The following is a 17,668-nucleotide window of genomic DNA, read 5'->3' as shown; positions in this document are numbered from 1 at the left end:
CTCTGGCAGGGCTTCCTTTGCATTCCTCCCACAGCTGTCTGAAGACCTTTTGCTTTTATTTCCTTCCTGCCCTTGTGTTAGTCCACATGGAACAGCTGGGATGGGGAAATAATCTATTTCAAAAGACTGGAGCAGGCTGGCTTTATTTTTTGAATGGCAAACACTGTACACAAAAGAGGCTTTAAAAACTGGCCTGCCCAAAGGGATATCTGTGAAAGACAGTATCTGAGTGAGTAGAGGAAAATTCTAATGCGCATTCTCAGCCTGCTCTGATTCAGGAACAGACACCAGGTTCCACATCTGGCTTTAGCAGCTGTCAAGGTGGGAAAGTTACTTAAGCCCTCTGTGCCTTAGTTCCCTCACCTGTAAAATGGGGATTAAAAGCCCCACATTCCGCAGAGCAACTAAGCCCTCTTCTAAGGCGGTTGTGAGTGAATGCAGGGAAAGCAGGGAGAACGTGGCAGGCCCATGGCAAGTTCTGATTGTTTGCTTGTATTTTCATTTTGTTACTGTTGCCCTTATTCTCTGACACACTCTGTTTCCCTCTTTTGGATCAGTGATTTTAAAACAAGACATTCATGTGGAAAACTAAGTGTTGATGTTTTCATTCATTTAGCAAATATTTAAATACCAACTATATGCCAGGCAATGGTGAGTTTTATAATTTGGCTTGTTTATGAATGAACAGCTTAAAGTAGATAAATAATTCATAATGGTGAATAAATCCATCTGAGGCAAAATCTAATTATTACTTTTCATTCTGCAGAAGAAAAGATCTAATTATATCTTAGTGTCCTATTCATCATAAAAAGGGATATGAAGGGCTTCCCTGGTGGCGCAGTGGTTGAGAGTCCGCCTGCCGATGCAGGGGACGTGGGTTCGTGCCCCGGTCCGGGAAGATCCCACATGCTGCGGAGCGGCTGGGCCCGTGAGCCATGGCCGCTGAGCCTGTGCGTCCGGAGCCTGTGCTCCACAATGGGAGAGGCCTGCGTACCGAAAAAAAAAAGGGTGGGGCGGGGGGATATGAATAGGCAAATTCATATGTATTTAATGAGAAACTGTATGTTGTTTCTCATGTATATTTTATTCATAAAATTACCCATGCTGTTTTATTTCCTTCTTTGAAAATATGAACCTTCTCTAGCCTTCTCTTTCTTTTTTAATTTAAGCCCTCACATCATTTTACATTTTTTAAGAGCAGTGGTTCTCAATCCTGGATGCACACTAGAATCATTTAGAAAGCTTGAAAAAAATTATGTCCTACCTCAAATTGAGTAAATCAGAGTTTCTGAGACTTGGGCACCCTAATTTTTGAAATGTGCTCAGGTGTTTCTGATGTGCCCAGGATTGAGAGTCACTAATGTAGGATTTGTGACTCCTCTTATATTTTATAGCTGGGATTGTATATGCCCAGAATATCTGCAAAAGGATTCACAGGATCCGGTCAATAGTGAAAGTCTCCTCTTGAGGAACTGGGAACTAAGGAGGGGAGAAAGACTTTACCCCCCTTCGTATCCTTAGAAGTGTTTCTCAAATGTATGTTTAATTTCATCAAAATAGTAATAATTGATTGATGTAAAACATCCCCCACCAAAGAAAAAGTGTACAGTGAATTAGCTTTGAAAGACAGTTGAGACTCCGTGCGAGTTTACCTTTGCATTGGCAGGGGTGGGGTAGGGGTGGGGGATTGAACCAAATTGTGTGTAAGGTTTCCCAGCTGCAGGAGTCCTCAATTATGATGTGTCTCTAACATTTCCCTAAATGTGAAGACCTGTGGTCATCGGATTCTGCAGTCTTCTGTTGGGCATAAGTGAGAGAAGGGAAGATGTCCCAAGTGGTTTCAGGAAATCAGTTGACAGGACTTATTTGTGAAAGGGGGAATGGACTGTCAGGCTCTCAGAACCCATCCCTGAAAGCCGTTTCAAGGAAATATTGACGGTGGTCAGATTAGTTTGTGAACCTTTCTTAACATGTTCACAGGCATGTGAAATTTCACCATCACAACTATCAAAAAAAAGTATGAGAGCGATTTGGGTATTTGCATGATTCAAGTGATCAGTTGTGAAATAAGATTCCATGAAACCAGCAGTTACAAAATCGAGTACCATCCCTTCAAAGGTACTGCTCCCCTTTCACAGAGAGCCCCAGTGACTTGCTCCAGATCATACAACTGTTCTTTTCTGTTAAGGTCTGTCACAACATCAAGCACTCCCATAAGCTAAGCATTTCTTTGGTTGCTTTGTTTTTGTAATTAGTACGAGTTTGATTCTAGAACCTTTCTGCACATGGAGTCACAGCTTTGAGGGGAGTTCAATTTTTTTTTTTTTTTTTGGTCCTAAAAGAACATAATCACTGATGAAAAGTAAAATTTTTTAATCAGAGTAGTTATTTATACCTCACTTGTTTCCAGAAGTGATTTAAAGAAGGCTCACAGGGCTTCCCTGGTGGCACAGTGGTTAAGAATCCACCTGCCGATGCGGGGGACACGGGTTCAATCCCTGGCCTGGGAAGGTCCCACATTCCGCAGAGCAACTAAGCTCGTGCGCCACAACTACTGAGCCTGAACTCTAGAACCCACAAGCCACAACTACTGAGCCCACGTGCCACAACTACTGAAGCCTGCATGCCTAGAGCCTGTGCTTCTCAACAAGAGAAGCCACCACAATGAGAAGCCAGTGCACCGCAACGAAGACCCAGCACAGCCAAAAATAAATTAATTAATTTATAAAAAATAAAATAAGGCTCACAATCTACTACACTAAGTTTAATAAAATAAAAGAAATTGAAAGCAGGGAAAGGAGAAGAAAGTGAGTTATTGTGAATGTACAATACGTTTGGCTTTGGAGTTGTATCCATCCCAGGCAGAAATGAGCTATGTAGTTCTTACCAAAAAGGAAATGAGTGGGATCTCTGGAAAGACAAAGATTTTCCAGGCATCAGAGTCTAAATATTCCTCCCATGGAATACTGTATAAAGACATTGAGTAGGAAGGTGGACAGTAACTTTGATAGATGTTTTATTAACAGTTGCATATGTAATTTTCATGAAAATGTTTCTCACAAAGACCTTCAGTAAATAATCACAGCCTACCTTTAGCATGTAGCTTGATTCTATGAAGGAAAAAGGTAGTGGGTGCCTGGAGTGCTCCCCTGAAAAAAGAAGAAGAGGCATAGTCAGTTAGCTCTACCTGAGGGGGCATTTGGAGACCCATGCCATTTATTGGCTGTCCTTTGGTTAAGGTAATGTCCAACTACATGATTTTGTGGCAATCTTACTTGATTCAAGGATCTGAGTAAATAGCATGGCCTAAACCAGGAGTCCCCAAACATGACTAACTTCAGGACCAGGTGGGGAGTTACTCTGAAAACATGGGTTCCCCACTCTTTGAGGTCTGAACAGATGGTCTAGGGCAGGACCTGAGAAATCTCAGTTCTTCCCAGGTGATTCTGAGAATCACATGGGTTTGGTACCACAACTTTAGACTGCCTTCCCAAATATCTCTTGTCTAAGCTGACTTTTCAGTAGAACCTGTAGGGCTGGCCTTAAATACACTCAGATTATATGGACTATCTCTAGGCCAAGGTGGATTTTTCCCTAGACGGGGACTTTGGCACTGTTCCAAAACTCACAAGTGTTCATTTGATATCCTGGGTAATAGAGCCAAAGTCATTCAGATATGATAATCCCATGAGAATTTTAACCTTGTTAAATTGGTTTCTCATTTAATTCTGTATGTGCTTCATACTTGTAAGATTCTGGTTCTCCTAACACTGCCAACCAGGTTGAACCCTCATTCTTTTTTCTGTGAGTATTTGTCCTTGGGAGGATGGATCTCATTACAAGGTCTCTGACTGAATAATCTAGGAGGGTCCTTTGAAAAATAGAAAATTTCACTTTAATGAACACAGATTGCACATTTCTGAGCTGGGCATGGTGTATGTGGGGCATTCTGTGTGCATTGTCTCACTAGGTGTACAGATGTATGTTACAGACTAAATGGAAAGTGAGCATGAGTTAAAGATTTATTCCTTTCAGGGCCATTGTTTTTTCCTAACACCTGCCTTGTTTTTCAACTTATTTTCTTCCACAGTTCTGGGGATTTTTTTCTAAAATTTTTGTTTTAACTAATTTTTAAACTAGAAAGTTAATCAGGAAAGTTTTGATGACTTGCAATCTTAAACTGCATTTTTTTTCCTTCATTTTACTTGAGGAGAAGGAAGTAAATAAGAAAGGAAACTCATAAAAAAGATTTTTTTAAAAAAATTACTCAGTTACAACCCGGTCCAGTTTAAGCTATGAAAAGAAAATTGTTCTTCACGATGGTTAACCTTCATTAAAGAGAAATTCCTTACATTTAGCACATCATCTAACACACAGGCAGTAGACTGTTGATTAGCTCGGATCTCTGGGATCTTCTCTCCCCAGCCATGTGACCTGGGTACGTGTGCTTCTCTAGGCCTCACTTTCTTTCTTTCAAAGTGGAGAAAATACTAGCCCTGGCTGTCCTAAGAGTTTGCAAGGATCAGAAAAAGAATATAAAAATGCCATGAAAACTATGAAATGCATTCCATTTAGCTGAAACTCTCAGAATACCCTGTTCTCTAAGTGTCGGGTTTGTTGGCGATTGTATGGAACCAGGATTGCACTGTTCACACCTGGTCCGGAGTCCCATGCTTGGTGTCTGTGCGCCTTTCATCACGGTCCGTCATGCCCACGCATCTCCTCTTTCCCTATGCTTCCACATGTGTAAGGCTTCCTGAAATTCAGTAAAAGGCAGCTGAACGGCATCTGAACTTGGAAATAACTTCCCAACCTTACATTTTAATGAGATCCAATATATTGGTCAGTTTTATTGTTTTATTTTTTTAACAACTTTATTGGAGTATAATTGCTTTACAATGGTATATTAGTTTCCACTTTACAACAAAGTGAATCAGTTATACATATATGTTCCCATATCTCTTGCATCTCCCTCCCTCCCACCCTCCCTATCCCACCCCTCTACATGGTCACAGACCACCTAGCTGATCTCCCTGTGCTATGCGGCTGCTTCCCACTAGCTATCCACCCTACGTTTGGTAGTGTATATATGTCCATGTCACTCTCTCACTTCGTCACATCTTACCCTTCCCCCTCCCCATATCCTCAAGTCCATGCTCTAGTAGGTCTGTGTTTCATTCCTGTCCTACCCCTAGGCGCCTCATGACTTTTTGTTTTTTTCTTAGATTCCATATATATGTGTTAGCATACGGTATTTGTTTTTCTCCTTCTGACTTACTTCACTCTGTAAGACAGACTCCAAGTCCATCCACCTCACTACAAATAACTCAGTTTCGTTTCTTTTTATGGCTGAGTAATATTCCATTGTATATATGTGCCACATCTTTATCCATTCATCTGTTGATGGACACTTAGGTTGCTTCCATGTCCTGGCTATTGTAAATAGAGCTGCAATGAACATTTTGGAACATGACTCTTTTTGAATTATGGTTTTCTCAGGGTATATGCCCAGTAGTGGGATTGCTGGGTCGTATGGTAGTTCTATTTGTAGTTTTTTAAGGAAACTCCATACTGTTCTCCATAGTGGCTGTATCAATTTCCGTTCCCACCAATAGTGCAAGAGTGTTCCCTTTTCTCCACACCCTCTCCAGCATTTATTGTTTCTAGATTTTTTTGATGATGGCCATTCTGACCGGTGTGAGATGATATCTCATTGTAGTTTGGATTTGCATTACTCTAATGATTAATGATGTTGAGCATTCTTTCATGTGTTTGTTGGCAATCTGTATATCTTCTTTGGAGAAATGTCTATTTAGGTCTTCTGCCCATTTTTGGATTGGGTTGGCTTTTTTTTTTTCTTATTGAGTTGCATGAGTTGCTTATAAATTTTGGAGATTAATCCTTTGTCAGTTGCTTCATTTGCAACTATTTTCTCCCATACTGAAGGTTGTATTTTGGTCTTCTTTATGGTTTCCTTTGCTGTGCAAAAGCTTTTAAGTTTCATTAGGTCCCATTTGTTTATTTTTGTTTTTATTTCCATTTCTCTAGGATGTGGGTCAAAAAGGACCTTGCTCTGATTTATGTCATAGGGTGTTTGGCCTATGTTTTCCTCTAAGAGTTTGATAGTTTTTGGCCTTACATTTAGGTCTTTAATCCATTTTGAGCTTATTTTGGTGCATGGTGTTAGGGAGTATTTTAATCTCATACTTTTATATGTAGCTGTCCACTTTTCCCAGCACCACTTATTGAAGAGGCTGTCTTTTCTCCACTGGATATTCTTGCCTCCTTTATCAAAGATAAGGTGACCATATGTGCGTGGGTTTATCTCTGGGCTTTCTATCCTGTTCCATTGATCAATATTTGCTTTTGTGCCAGTACCATACTGTCTTGATTACTGTTCCTTTGTAGTATAGTCTGAAGTCAGGGAGCCTGATTCCTCTAGCTCCGTTTTTCGTTCTCAAGATTGCTTTGGCTATTCGGGGTCTTTTGTGTTTCCATACAAATTGTGAAATTTTTTGTTCTAGTTCTGTGAAAAATGTCAGTGGTAGTTTGATAGGGATTGCATTGAATCTGTAGATTGCTTTGGGTTGTAGAGTCATTTTCACAATGTTGATTCTTCCAATCCAAGAACATGGTATATCGCTCTATCTATTTGTATCATCTTTAATTTCTTTCATCAGTGTCTTATAATTTTCTGCATACAGGTCTTTTGTCTCCTTAGGTAGATTTATTCCTAGATATTTTGTTCTTTTTGTTGCAATGGTAAATGGGAGTGTTTCCTTAATTTCTCTTTCAGATTTTTCATCATTAAGTATAGGAATGCCAGAGATTTCTATGCATTAATTTTGTATCTGCTACTTTACCAAATTCATTGATTAGCTCTAGTAGTTTTCTGATAGCATCCTTAGGATTTTCTATGTATAGTATCATGTCATCTGCAAACAGTGACAGCTTTACTTCTTCTTTTCCGATTTGGAGTCCTTTTATTTTTTTTTCTTCTCTGATTGCTGTGGCTAGAACTTCCAAAACTATGTTGAATAAGAGTGGTGAGAGTGGGCAACCTTGTCTTGTTCCTGATCTTAGTGGGAATGGTTTCAGTTTTTCACCATTGAGGACGATGTTGCCTGTGGGTTTGTCATATATGCCCTTTATTATGTTGAGGAAAGTTCCCTCTGTGCCTACTTTCTGCAGGGTTTTTATCATAAATGGGTGTTGAATTTTGTCGAAAGCTTTCTCTGCATCTATTGAGATGATCATATGGTTTTTCTCCTTCAGTTTGTTGATATGGTGTATCACATTGATTGATTTGCATATATTGAGGAATCCTTGCATTCCTGGGATAAACCCCACTTGATCGTGGTGTATGATCCTTTTAATGTGCTGTTGGATTCTGTTTGCGAGTATTTTGTTGAGGATTTTTGCATCTCTGTTCATCAGTGATATTGGCCTGTAGTTTTCTTTCTTTGTGACATCTTTGTCTGGTTTTGGTATCAGGGTGATGGTGGCCTCGTAGAATGAGTTTGGGAGTGTTCCTCCCACTCCTATCTTTTGGAAGAGTTTGAGAAGGATAGGTGTTAGCTCTTCTCTAAATGTTTGATAGAATTCGCCTGTGAAGCCATCTGGTCCTGGGCTTTTGTTTGTTGGAAGATTTTTAATCACAGTTTCAATTTCAGTGCTTGTGATTGGTCTGTTCATATTTTCTATTTCTTCCTGGTTCAGTCTCAGCAGCTTGTGCATTTCTAAGAATTTGTCCATTTCTGCACCCCTGTGGCTGTGCTCTCCTCCGCGGCTCCAACGCTCCCCCCTCCGCCACCCTCAGTCTCCGCCCGCCAGGGGGATTCTAGTGTGTGGAAACCTTTCCTCCTTCACAGCTCTCTCCCACTGGTGCAGGTCCCGTCCCTATTCTTTTGCCCTACCCAGGTACGTGGGGAGTTTCTTGCCTTTTGGGAGGTCTGAGGTCTTCTGCCAGCGTTCAGTGGGTGTTCTGTAGGAGCAGTTCCACGTGTAGATGTATTTCTGATGTATTTGTGGGGAGGAAGGTGATCTCCGCGTCTTACTCTTCCGCCATCTTCTGTCTCTCATAATTGCTTCTTAATTGCTCTCCCTACTTCTGCCCTTGCCTCTCCACAGTCTATTCTTCACAGAGCATCCCAAACCATCTTTTAAAAATATACATCAGATCGTGCCATACTCTGCTTAAAACCTCTAGCAGGGGACTTCCCTGGTGGCACAGTGGTTAAGAGTCTGCCTGCCGATGCAGGGGACACGGGTTCGAGCCCTGGTCAGGGAAGATCCCACATGCCGCGGAGCACCTAAGCCCGTGCACCACAACTATTGAGCCTGACCTCTAGAAGCTGAGCGCGCATTCTCCCCTAGAGTATCCAGAAGGGACGCAGCCCTGGAGACACCTTAATTTTAGCCCAGTGAGACCTGTGTTGGACTTCTGACCTAAAGACCTTTAAAAAAATAATTTGGGCTGTTTTAAGCCACTAAGCTTATGATAATTTGTTGCAGCAGCGATAGGAAACAGATACACCTGGCATCTTCACGGCTAACCCCTAAAGCCTCAGAATTTATGCAGAAGTTTTCTCCAGGAAGAGGCCATCCATGATAAATGACAACCCGAAAGGACATCACCACCCATCACACCTCCAGTGGTTCCATCTCAATTGTCCTATTTTATCACCTTCATAGCTCTGATCACTATGTGACATTACCAAAAGGTAAAAACGATGACAAACTTAATAATAATAAATGGGGTGGTCTTTTTATCTGCCTTGGAACAGGAATGATGGAGAAAGAACCAGGTTTGGATTAAGTAAAGAACGTTTATGTTGGATGAAAAGACATTCTTGACGGTAGTTGGAGTCATTGCACAATGAAACAGGCCGCCAGGAAGGGCCACGGAGGACTAGATCGTGGCAACACTAACAGCAGAGATGAGATAACTCAAGTCAGGAGAGTAGGCGGAGCTCGGCCGAGAGCATTTACTTGATGACCTGCTTGTTCTTCCTCCAGCTTGAAAATGTGTGCAGCACAAAGCAGTGAATCACAGGACAACATCTGCATGTAATTGCATTTCTGTTCCAATAATGTTTCAACTGCTATGCTATTTATGAAAGCTGTTATCATAAAGAGCCAAGTGGGGAAATTGGAAACACAAACGCTTATCTTAAGAAACCTTTCCTTTGCAATTCAGTGTCCAAGTACCCAAACACCCAATTTGCTGTAGTATATGAATTGTCCTGGGGAGTTTCTGTTTTGAAATTCTATTTGAAAGTGATTTTTAGGTGTCTAAGTCCCTGTAAAAGCCCTTTCTGTCACCCATGGTTTTTGTAATATATTTTTGAACCCGAAGAGGAACAAAGGCTAGAAAATTGTTCATTATTTCCCTCACGGACTCGTCGTCTGAATTTTGGGCCCATGGTCGATGGGGGAGAGAAGGTGTTTTGCACTTTCCTTTTAGTCAAGAGTGTTTACTCTCAAAACAGAAAACGGGAATGGCAGATCCTCCCACCCACCTCACTCGCACAAACCTCCCCACCCTCCAGGATTTGGGGCCTTTGAATAACTCGCGAAATGCCAAGACGGTTTAAAATTAGTAACCACCAATATAGAAAAGAATAGGAAATAAGAGAAACTCTTATTTCCTCGGATCAGCCTGCCCCCTCACCTCCCCACGGTGGCAGATCATTTTCCCATAGGCCCTGGTACAGGAGAACCCGGCTCCTTCGTTCAACAGTCCCCACGCCACCAGAGCCACCAGTGCCACCAGCGAAGGCTAGCAGTCATTCTGGCCTTTTAAACTTAGCTTGGAGGGAATGCATGGTCCGCAAAATCAAGCAAGCTGAATTTTTAAACAGTGCACATTACTTGCAGTTGCATCTGTCAGTTTGGGTAAAGCATGAAAACTCGGTCAAGCCACAGAGAAAATAAAGCCAGAGCTCTTAAAAGCCTGCCTCCTTCCATTTCGCTAGGCAGGTGTTTCAGGATGATGTCTTTGAGAGTTACTCTTTTAATGAGATGGCAAAACACCATGCAGGAGGGAAAATCCTCAAAGAGCAATGAAAATAAGCAATTGTACAATAATAATTCTAAACTGACCCCCCCCTTTTCCCTCCTGCCTGCTTAGCTCTCACTACATTAGCACTGTTTACAACACCACAGTTGAATATGAAAATCAAAAGAAAACTTCAAACATCCTTTTAGGAGGACAAAAATGTATCACAGCTTTCCAAAGTTATTTTTTTTTAACATCTTTATTGGAGTATAATTCCTTTACAATGGTGTGTTAGTTTCTGCTTTACAACAAAGTGAATCAGTTATACATATACATATGTTCCCATATCTCTTCCCTCTTGCGTCTCCCTCCCTCCCACCCTCCCTATCCCACCCCTCTAGGTGGTCACAAAGCACCGAGGTGATCTCCCTGTGCCATGCAGCTGCTTCCCACTAGCTATCCACCCTACGTTTGGTAATGTATATATGTCCGTGCCACTCTCTCACTTGGTCACAGCTTACCCTTCCCCCTCCCCGTGTCCTCAGGTCCATTTTCTACGTTTGCATCTTTATTCCTGTCCTGCCCCTAGGTTCATCAGAACCTTTTTTTTTTTTCACATTCCATATATATGGAATGCTGTTTGTAATGGCTCCCGGACGTCCAATTTGAGACCTGTCGTTATTAAAAGGGGTAAATTACAATTGAAACATATTAGTTAAGTACTTTTTTTTTTTTTTCGCGGTACGCAGGCCTCTCACTGTTGTGGCCTCTCCCGTTGCGGAGCAGAGGCTCCGGAACCGCAGGCTCAGCGGTCATGGTTCACTGGCCCAGCTGCTCCGCGGCATGTGGGATCTTCCCGCACCGGGACACGAACCCATGTCCCCTGCATCGGCAGGCGGATTCTCAACCACTGCGCCACCAGGGAAGCCCTAGATACTAGTTTTTAAATATAAATTTATTTATTTTATTTTTGGCTGCGTTGGGTCTTTGTTGCTGCGCGCGGGCCTTCTCTAGTAGCAGCGAGCAGGGGCTACTCTTTGTTGCGGTGCACGGGCTTCTCATTGCGCTGGCTTCTCTTGTTGCGGAACTTGGGCTCTTGGCGTGCGGGCTTCAGTAGTTGTGGGTCGCGGGCTCTAGAGCGCAGGCTCAGTAGTTGTGGCGCACGGGCGTAGTTGCTCCACGGTATGGGGGATCTTCCCGAACCAGGGCTCGAACCCATGTCCCCTGCATTGGCAGGTGTATTCTTAACCACTGCGCCCCCAGGGAAGCCCTTAGAACAGTTTTAAGTGTTGAAATTTAAAGTCTGAATGGGGTTTATCATCTTACAGTTCAGTTGAAGCAGCTAAGTTGCTTGAGTCTTTATCTCACAGTTTAAAGCAAGCCTTTTATGTGTAATTTCTCACCATTGGAATGCTGAATTTTTTCCTTCATACGCAGGTGTTCACGTAAACACAATTTCCCGGCATCGAGTCCCACCCTTCTTATTAAAAGCATGTTTACGACATTTGGGATGGAGCAGTGCAGAAGGGACGACTATGACCCCGACGCAAGTCTGGAGTACAGCGAAGAGGAGACCTACCAGCAGTTCCTGGACTTCTATGACGATGTGCTCCCCGAGTTCAAGAACGTGGGGAAAGTGATACAGTTCAAGGTGGGCACATGCAGTGCGCGTGGAGGACGGGACTAGTTCGCCTCCCTGTGAAGCACCGGATGGGATGGGAAAGCGAGGGCACAGGCTCTCCGCCTGGGTGGGTCTTGCGCTATGGTGCAGGGCCTGGCGCCATATTGGAAGGAAATGTTAATTCTTTCTCTCTCCCTCTCCATCCACCTCATTGCCGGTACGGTAGAGGTACTACTTGAAATCTTAAAGAGGTACTAGCATGACATTTCCTGGGTTCTGAGGTTTTGATGGGAAAAGATACTTCATCCATTCAGTACCTTTATGGTCCCATTCTTTTGCAGCCTGTGAATTCTCTGCATAAGGTCCTCTGCAGATGGGTATCCAAGCGTTCGCTTAGGGGCTGCGTATGATGCGGAATGCCCTGCCTCCCGTGGTCGGTCTCCCCTAGAGTCGTGGAGAGCAGAGTGTGACAATCCTCTACTTACTCCGCCTACCGAGGTGGTTGATTTGTTGTTACTGTATTGTGTTGATGGTGCCTGCTTGCAGCTTCTACCCAAGGTGCATGTTCTTTCTTCTGGAGCTACCCAAGAACATAAACCTTGATTCCTTTTCCTTTTTTATTTTTACTTTGTTTTTGTTCACTGGATACTCTCCATACTGAACATAGTGTTCCCAGAGTCATGGTTTGTGATGCAGCATAGGGGGTAAAAGAAGCGTTCAGATTACAGAGTTATTTTAAAACATTCCTTAAAGCAGGCGTGAAGTCAGGTGTAATGGCTGCTGCTCCTGGGCCCAGCGGTCAAATCCTAACACAGTGAAGCCTCCCGCTGTCTGCGATTTGATCAGATCTGAAGCTGAATGATTTTGTTATGTTAGGATGGGGGAAATGGCCCATAATTTGGAAAGAGATCGGAATAAAGCTGTGAGTTTTTTCTGCTAGTTGGAAATGACAGTGGAAAGTTGGAACAGCCAAGAAACAGAGCACCTGCGGCCCTCGTGAAATTCAAGGCTATCCTTCTTTCTACTAATTTCAAGATTTTAAAAAATTCTTTCAAAATTTCTCTTTCCCCTTTACCTTTTCTTTCTGTTGCATGCACTTTCCCGGCTTCACAGTACTTCTAAGTGCCTGGCCCCACACCACTCGGCGCCACGTGAGAACCACCACTGAGGGGCTGGTGTGGCGACTCGCCGTGGGCCCTTTGCCTCTTTGTGCCTTTTCCTCATCCCGAAAGGGCGAGGACTGGACTGCATCAGTGTTTTCCCTCATGGGGTCCCTTCGTCGTACTGCTTCTGGGAAGTTAGTGCTGGAGCTGCTTTCAACACCTCAGGCTGCTTAATGGAAATCACCCCCATTATCTGCAACAGGCCGTACCTACTAACCGTGGGGGTTTTTTTTTCCTTTTGTTGAGAATTCTGTCAGCCAGGCTCATTCTAATCACATTGGCAGTTATAAATGGAAAGCTGTGTAATAAATTTTTAGTAGAAAAATTTCCAAAACATCACATTCATCATGGAAAATTAATAACGGGTGTTTGGGAACCACTGGCTTAAATGATCTCTAAGGCCCCTGGTGTGGCTGACGTGGCCTCCTGAGGCCTTTCAGTCTTCCTTCTCTCTCTCTCTCTGTCTCTCTGTCTCTCTCTCTCTCTCTCTCTTTTTTTTTTAAGATTTCGAGAGGCATGTGGGATCTTAGCTCCCTGACTCACTGACCAGGGATCAAACCTGCACCCCCTGCATTGGAAGGCAGAGGGCGAAGTCTTAACCACTGGCTCACCAAGGAAGTCCCCAGTCTTCCTTCTTCTTTTTTTTTTTTTTTTTTTAAATAAATTTATCTATTTATTTATTTTATTTTTGGCTGCGTTGGCCTTTGTTGCTGCGCACAGGCTTTCTCTAGTTGAAGTGAGTGGGGGCTTCTCTTCGTTGCGGCGTGTGGGCTTCTCGTTGCAGTGGCTTCTCTTGTTGTGGAGCACGGGCTCTAGGTGCACGGGCTCGGTAGTTGTGGCGCACGGGCTTAGTTGCTCCGTGGCATGTGGGATCTTCCCGGACCAGGGCTTGAACCCGTGTCCCCTGCCTTGGCAGGCGGATTCTTAACCACTGCGCCACCAGGGAAGCCCCCCAGCCTTCCTTCTAAGGATGGTGTCAGTCAGTACTGTCAGTCAGTATGCATCCTGCCTCTCTTGGGATGCTCTAATAAAAATACTCTGCAACTAAGATGTAAAATTATATTGATAGATTCATTTTGAAAAGAAATGCTAAACATTAGTATGAATATTTGAGGACCTTTTTATACCATTATGTAAAACGAAATCAGATTTGTCATTTTTTAAGACATATGGTCAGTGTTCAACCTCACTAGTAATGGGAACAGTGCATATTAAAATGAGATGTTATTCACACCCATCGGGCAAAAAATTATGAATTCTATTATCAAGCATGGGCGAGATTGTGTAAATTAGTAAAACCACTTTGGAGAGCAGTTTGTCAGTATCTAGTGAGGTTGAAAGTACATGGATCCTACAAATCAGCATACTACTTCCGGTCATGCACACTAGACAAAGTCCCACCGCCCAGAGACGCGTTCAGGCATGCTGACTGCATCGCTGTTTGTTGATGAAAAATTGGAAGCACCTTGGATATGCATCATTAGAGGAGTGGATAAATAGATTTGATAATTTGATATAGCCAGTATTCAGTAGTTTTAAATGAGTCATTAAGTTTACATGATTACATCTTGAAAAAAGGATGTGAAATAAATATTATTTATGTAAAATTTTAAAATGTACAAAGCCATACTGTATATTATCTATATACGTGTTTCTTAGCATATATGTACATAAATATGTGTATACCCATATGTACATAAGAGACATACACTTCTTTGTATGTCTATACATAATATATGTATGTATGTTATGGCACACATATGATATATGTGTATATGCCTGTCTGTGTGTATGTATGTGGTTGTGGGTATTGTGTCTGTGTAGATTCGGGGTGTGTGTGTGTGTGTGTGTGTGTTTGGAATGTGAAGGTTACAGCCAACCTCAGGATAGCGTTCATCTATGTGATGGAGGAGGGAGAAGAATAGGATGGAAGGGCTTCAACTGGGTCTTTCATGTTTTATGTATTTAAACATTCTCAGTCAAAAATGGAAAATGTTAGTGTTAAATCTGGGTGGTGTATATAGGGGCTGATTTCTAGTCTCTGTATTTTTTTTCTTTTTTAAAAATAATCTCTGTATTTTTATGCATGTGTGAAACATTTCATGTCTTTGGACAAAAAAGAATCAGGATGAACAGGGATCAGGTAATTGGGGCCGGCGACACTACCGTCTGCTGAAGTATGCCTTAAATAGACGTGAGAGTAGCGTAGTATCTTAATTTTGGAATCTCTGATTAATAACAACTTTTGGTAATGTTGGCCTGGACAAAAAATGCATTTGATGACTGGAGGGCTTCTTTTCCTTAGGTTTTTGTCTTGTTTTGTTTGTTTTTTAATGATGCAATTAATTCTTCATTGCTCCTTAGGTCAGCTGCAACTTGGAACCTCATCTGAGGGGCAATGTGTATGTTCAGTATCAATCGTAAGTATTCTGAACATAAACATCTTCACATTTGTCACAATATAGTGTTGTGATTACATTGACATCTGGGATTTTTCCACTGAATATATAGCTTTCATATGCATGGTATTTTTAAAAATGTAAATATTAAGAGCTGACCTAGAAATACGGAAAGGATTAGAAAATTATACATTTGTATTTCATTCTTCGTATACTTAGAGAGTTTTTAATTTTTTGCAATATAGTTAATTTTTTACTTATATAATTTTAAAATTAAAACACAAACTGAAAAGGGCTAACTAGAATAGAGAACCCCCAATAAAAACCCCAAATAATTTCAGTGTGCATTTGGCCCGCTAAGAGAGCAAGCAGTTAGTGTGTTGTTTCTTTTCGTCTTGCTGTCTGCCTGTGCCGCCATGGCTAATGGGATAAATTAAGCATTGTATTGAATAATAGGAAGGACAGCGATCTGAGCTGAGAAGGAACAGGCACTGACAACGGAAAACACTTCCGCATTTTGAATGGTCCAGTCTTTTGGTTTAAGAAGCTTTGACTCAAGTCGATTTCCTTGCATCAAAACCTCTGGGAGGGTTAGTTAAAAAAACTAAAAAACGAAAAGGTTCCTGAATAAATTGTGAGCTTCAGGACCTTGAATGCTGTAATGAGGACTCCTTAGGTAACACAAAAGCCGTGAACTGGGTGGTCCTACAGTAAACAAATACAAGGCTTAATTAACAATAGGGTTAATCTGCATATTAGAAAGTTACTCCAAAGTGCATCCTTTAATTTGTGGTTTAAAGGGAAGAAGAATGCCAAGCAGCCCTTTCTCTGTTTAATGGACGGTGGTACGCAGGACGGCAGCTTCAGTGCGAATTCTGCCCAGTGACCCGATGGAAAATGGCAATTTGTGGTAAAATACAACATGTCTGTTTTCCCCACTGTTCCACTGTCATATAAAGGGATCGTTTTAGGGAAAAAACCCAACCTTTTAAAGGTGTGAAGCGTAGCTTTTGCCTCACCTGGTAGATGAGCAAAGATCATTACATACAGTACATCACAGTTTAGACCTGTTAACCGACCTTGTGGGTCACTTTGTGGATGAGGTGACGGGTCACAAGGTATAGGTGACAGAGTCAGTGCTCGAAGTCGTGGGCTCTGCAGGAGGCCTGAGAAGTTGTGTCTATCAGAGACACCGTCTCCTGATTGCGGTCTCAGAAGTGTTTTCTATTCATTGGCTCCTCACTTGAGCTGGGTTTTTTTCCCCATCTTTATCCCTAATGAACCTTCTGTCATCTTTGCCACCGAAAACATTACCTGTGACACTTCCTGCCTTATTGAAATACACGCTTTTGTGTCGTTAAGATTGATTATAGCTGTAGAACCTGGTCAGGGCACATTCAGTCAGGCTGACTCATCAGACGGTAGCTGCTAAGTCAGGAAATGAGTCAGTCCTTTGAGTAGCTGGCAGTTTTGAAGGGCTCGTTCTGTTTTGATTTCTATCAGATGGGCTTCGCCGAACCATTTCTTGTTGAAGTGCTCCGGGAGCTACGAGAGGAGCTGCCCGTGCCTTAGGGGACCACTTCCCTTACCCTTTGCTTTGCTTTGCTTTATACTCTCGCCTGCTTAAAACCTCTTATTTCAAAATCTATAATTTATAAAGTTTGAATGTTTGGTAACCCGGTCTTAATGGATGCTCTCACTTAAAAACCATTTATTTGAAGGGAGGAAAAAAAGGAATTTCGGATTCCTTGCTTTGGCAAACCAGAAGAACCATTATGCCTGATTTAAAGCCTGGGGTGCTGAAAGAGATGGGTCTGTTCTCTCCATTTCAGTGAGGTGCTTCTGAGTGTCACTTTGACTCCCCCAAAGCAGGAGACTATTTATTTCACTTGTTATTTTTTAAATAACAGCTTTATTTTTCCTAGTAACTAATGAGCATTTTGTCATGTCCTTATTATTGGATTATTGGCCACTGTATATCATCTTTGGACAGATGTCTGTTCAGATGCTTTGCCCATTTTTCATTAGGTTATATGTCTTACTGAGTTGTAAGAGTTCTTGATACAGTCTACAGACAGGTCCCTTATCGCAGATACGATCTGCAAATATTTTCTCCCGTTATGTGGGTTGTCTTTTCACGCTGATGTTGTCCTTTGAAGCACAAAAAGTTTTAATTTTGAGGAAGTCCAGTTTTTCTATTTTTTTCTTTTTTTGCTTGTGCTTTTGGTGTCATATCTAAGAATCCATTGCTTAGCCCGTGTCACGAAGATCCACTTGTATGTTTTCCTCAAAGAGTTTTATGGTTTCACAGCTTACGTTTAGGACTCTGATCCATTTTGACTGACTTTTTGTATATAGTGTGTGGTATGGAGGTATTTCACTTTTAACTCTTTTACATATTTAGGGAATTCACCGCTTTTGAAAAAGTTTGAAAACCCCCAAAAGACCTCTAAATTGTTCAAGTAGATTGCACCTTTGACAATAA

At 42.1% G+C, this 17,668-nt stretch overlaps 1 protein-coding gene across 2 annotated transcripts in view; it reads left to right on the top strand.

Annotated features, from left to right (window-relative positions):
- Positions 1-17,668, top strand: part of ZRSR2 (zinc finger CCCH-type, RNA binding motif and serine/arginine rich 2) — a 31,886-nt gene that overhangs the window by 13,214 nt on the left and 1,004 nt on the right. The window contains exons 8-10 of one of the 2 annotated variants that reach the window (XM_059050855.2): positions 11,438-11,651; positions 15,149-15,204; positions 15,984-16,093. In XM_059050855.2, coding sequence (XP_058906838.1) covers positions 11,438-11,651; positions 15,149-15,204; positions 15,984-16,093 — 380 coding nt within the window. The remainder of the gene's footprint in view (positions 1-11,437; positions 11,652-15,148; positions 15,205-15,983; positions 16,094-17,668) is intronic. The other variant, XM_067023975.1, reaches the window with a different exon arrangement.

Source organism: Kogia breviceps, chromosome X (assembly GCF_026419965.1).
Source record: "Kogia breviceps isolate mKogBre1 chromosome X, mKogBre1 haplotype 1, whole genome shotgun sequence".
Lineage (NCBI taxonomy): Eukaryota > Metazoa > Chordata > Mammalia > Artiodactyla > Physeteridae > Kogia > Kogia breviceps.
The sequence above is the reverse complement of the archived record's forward strand: the minus strand, read 5'-3'. Positions and strand labels throughout refer to the sequence as shown.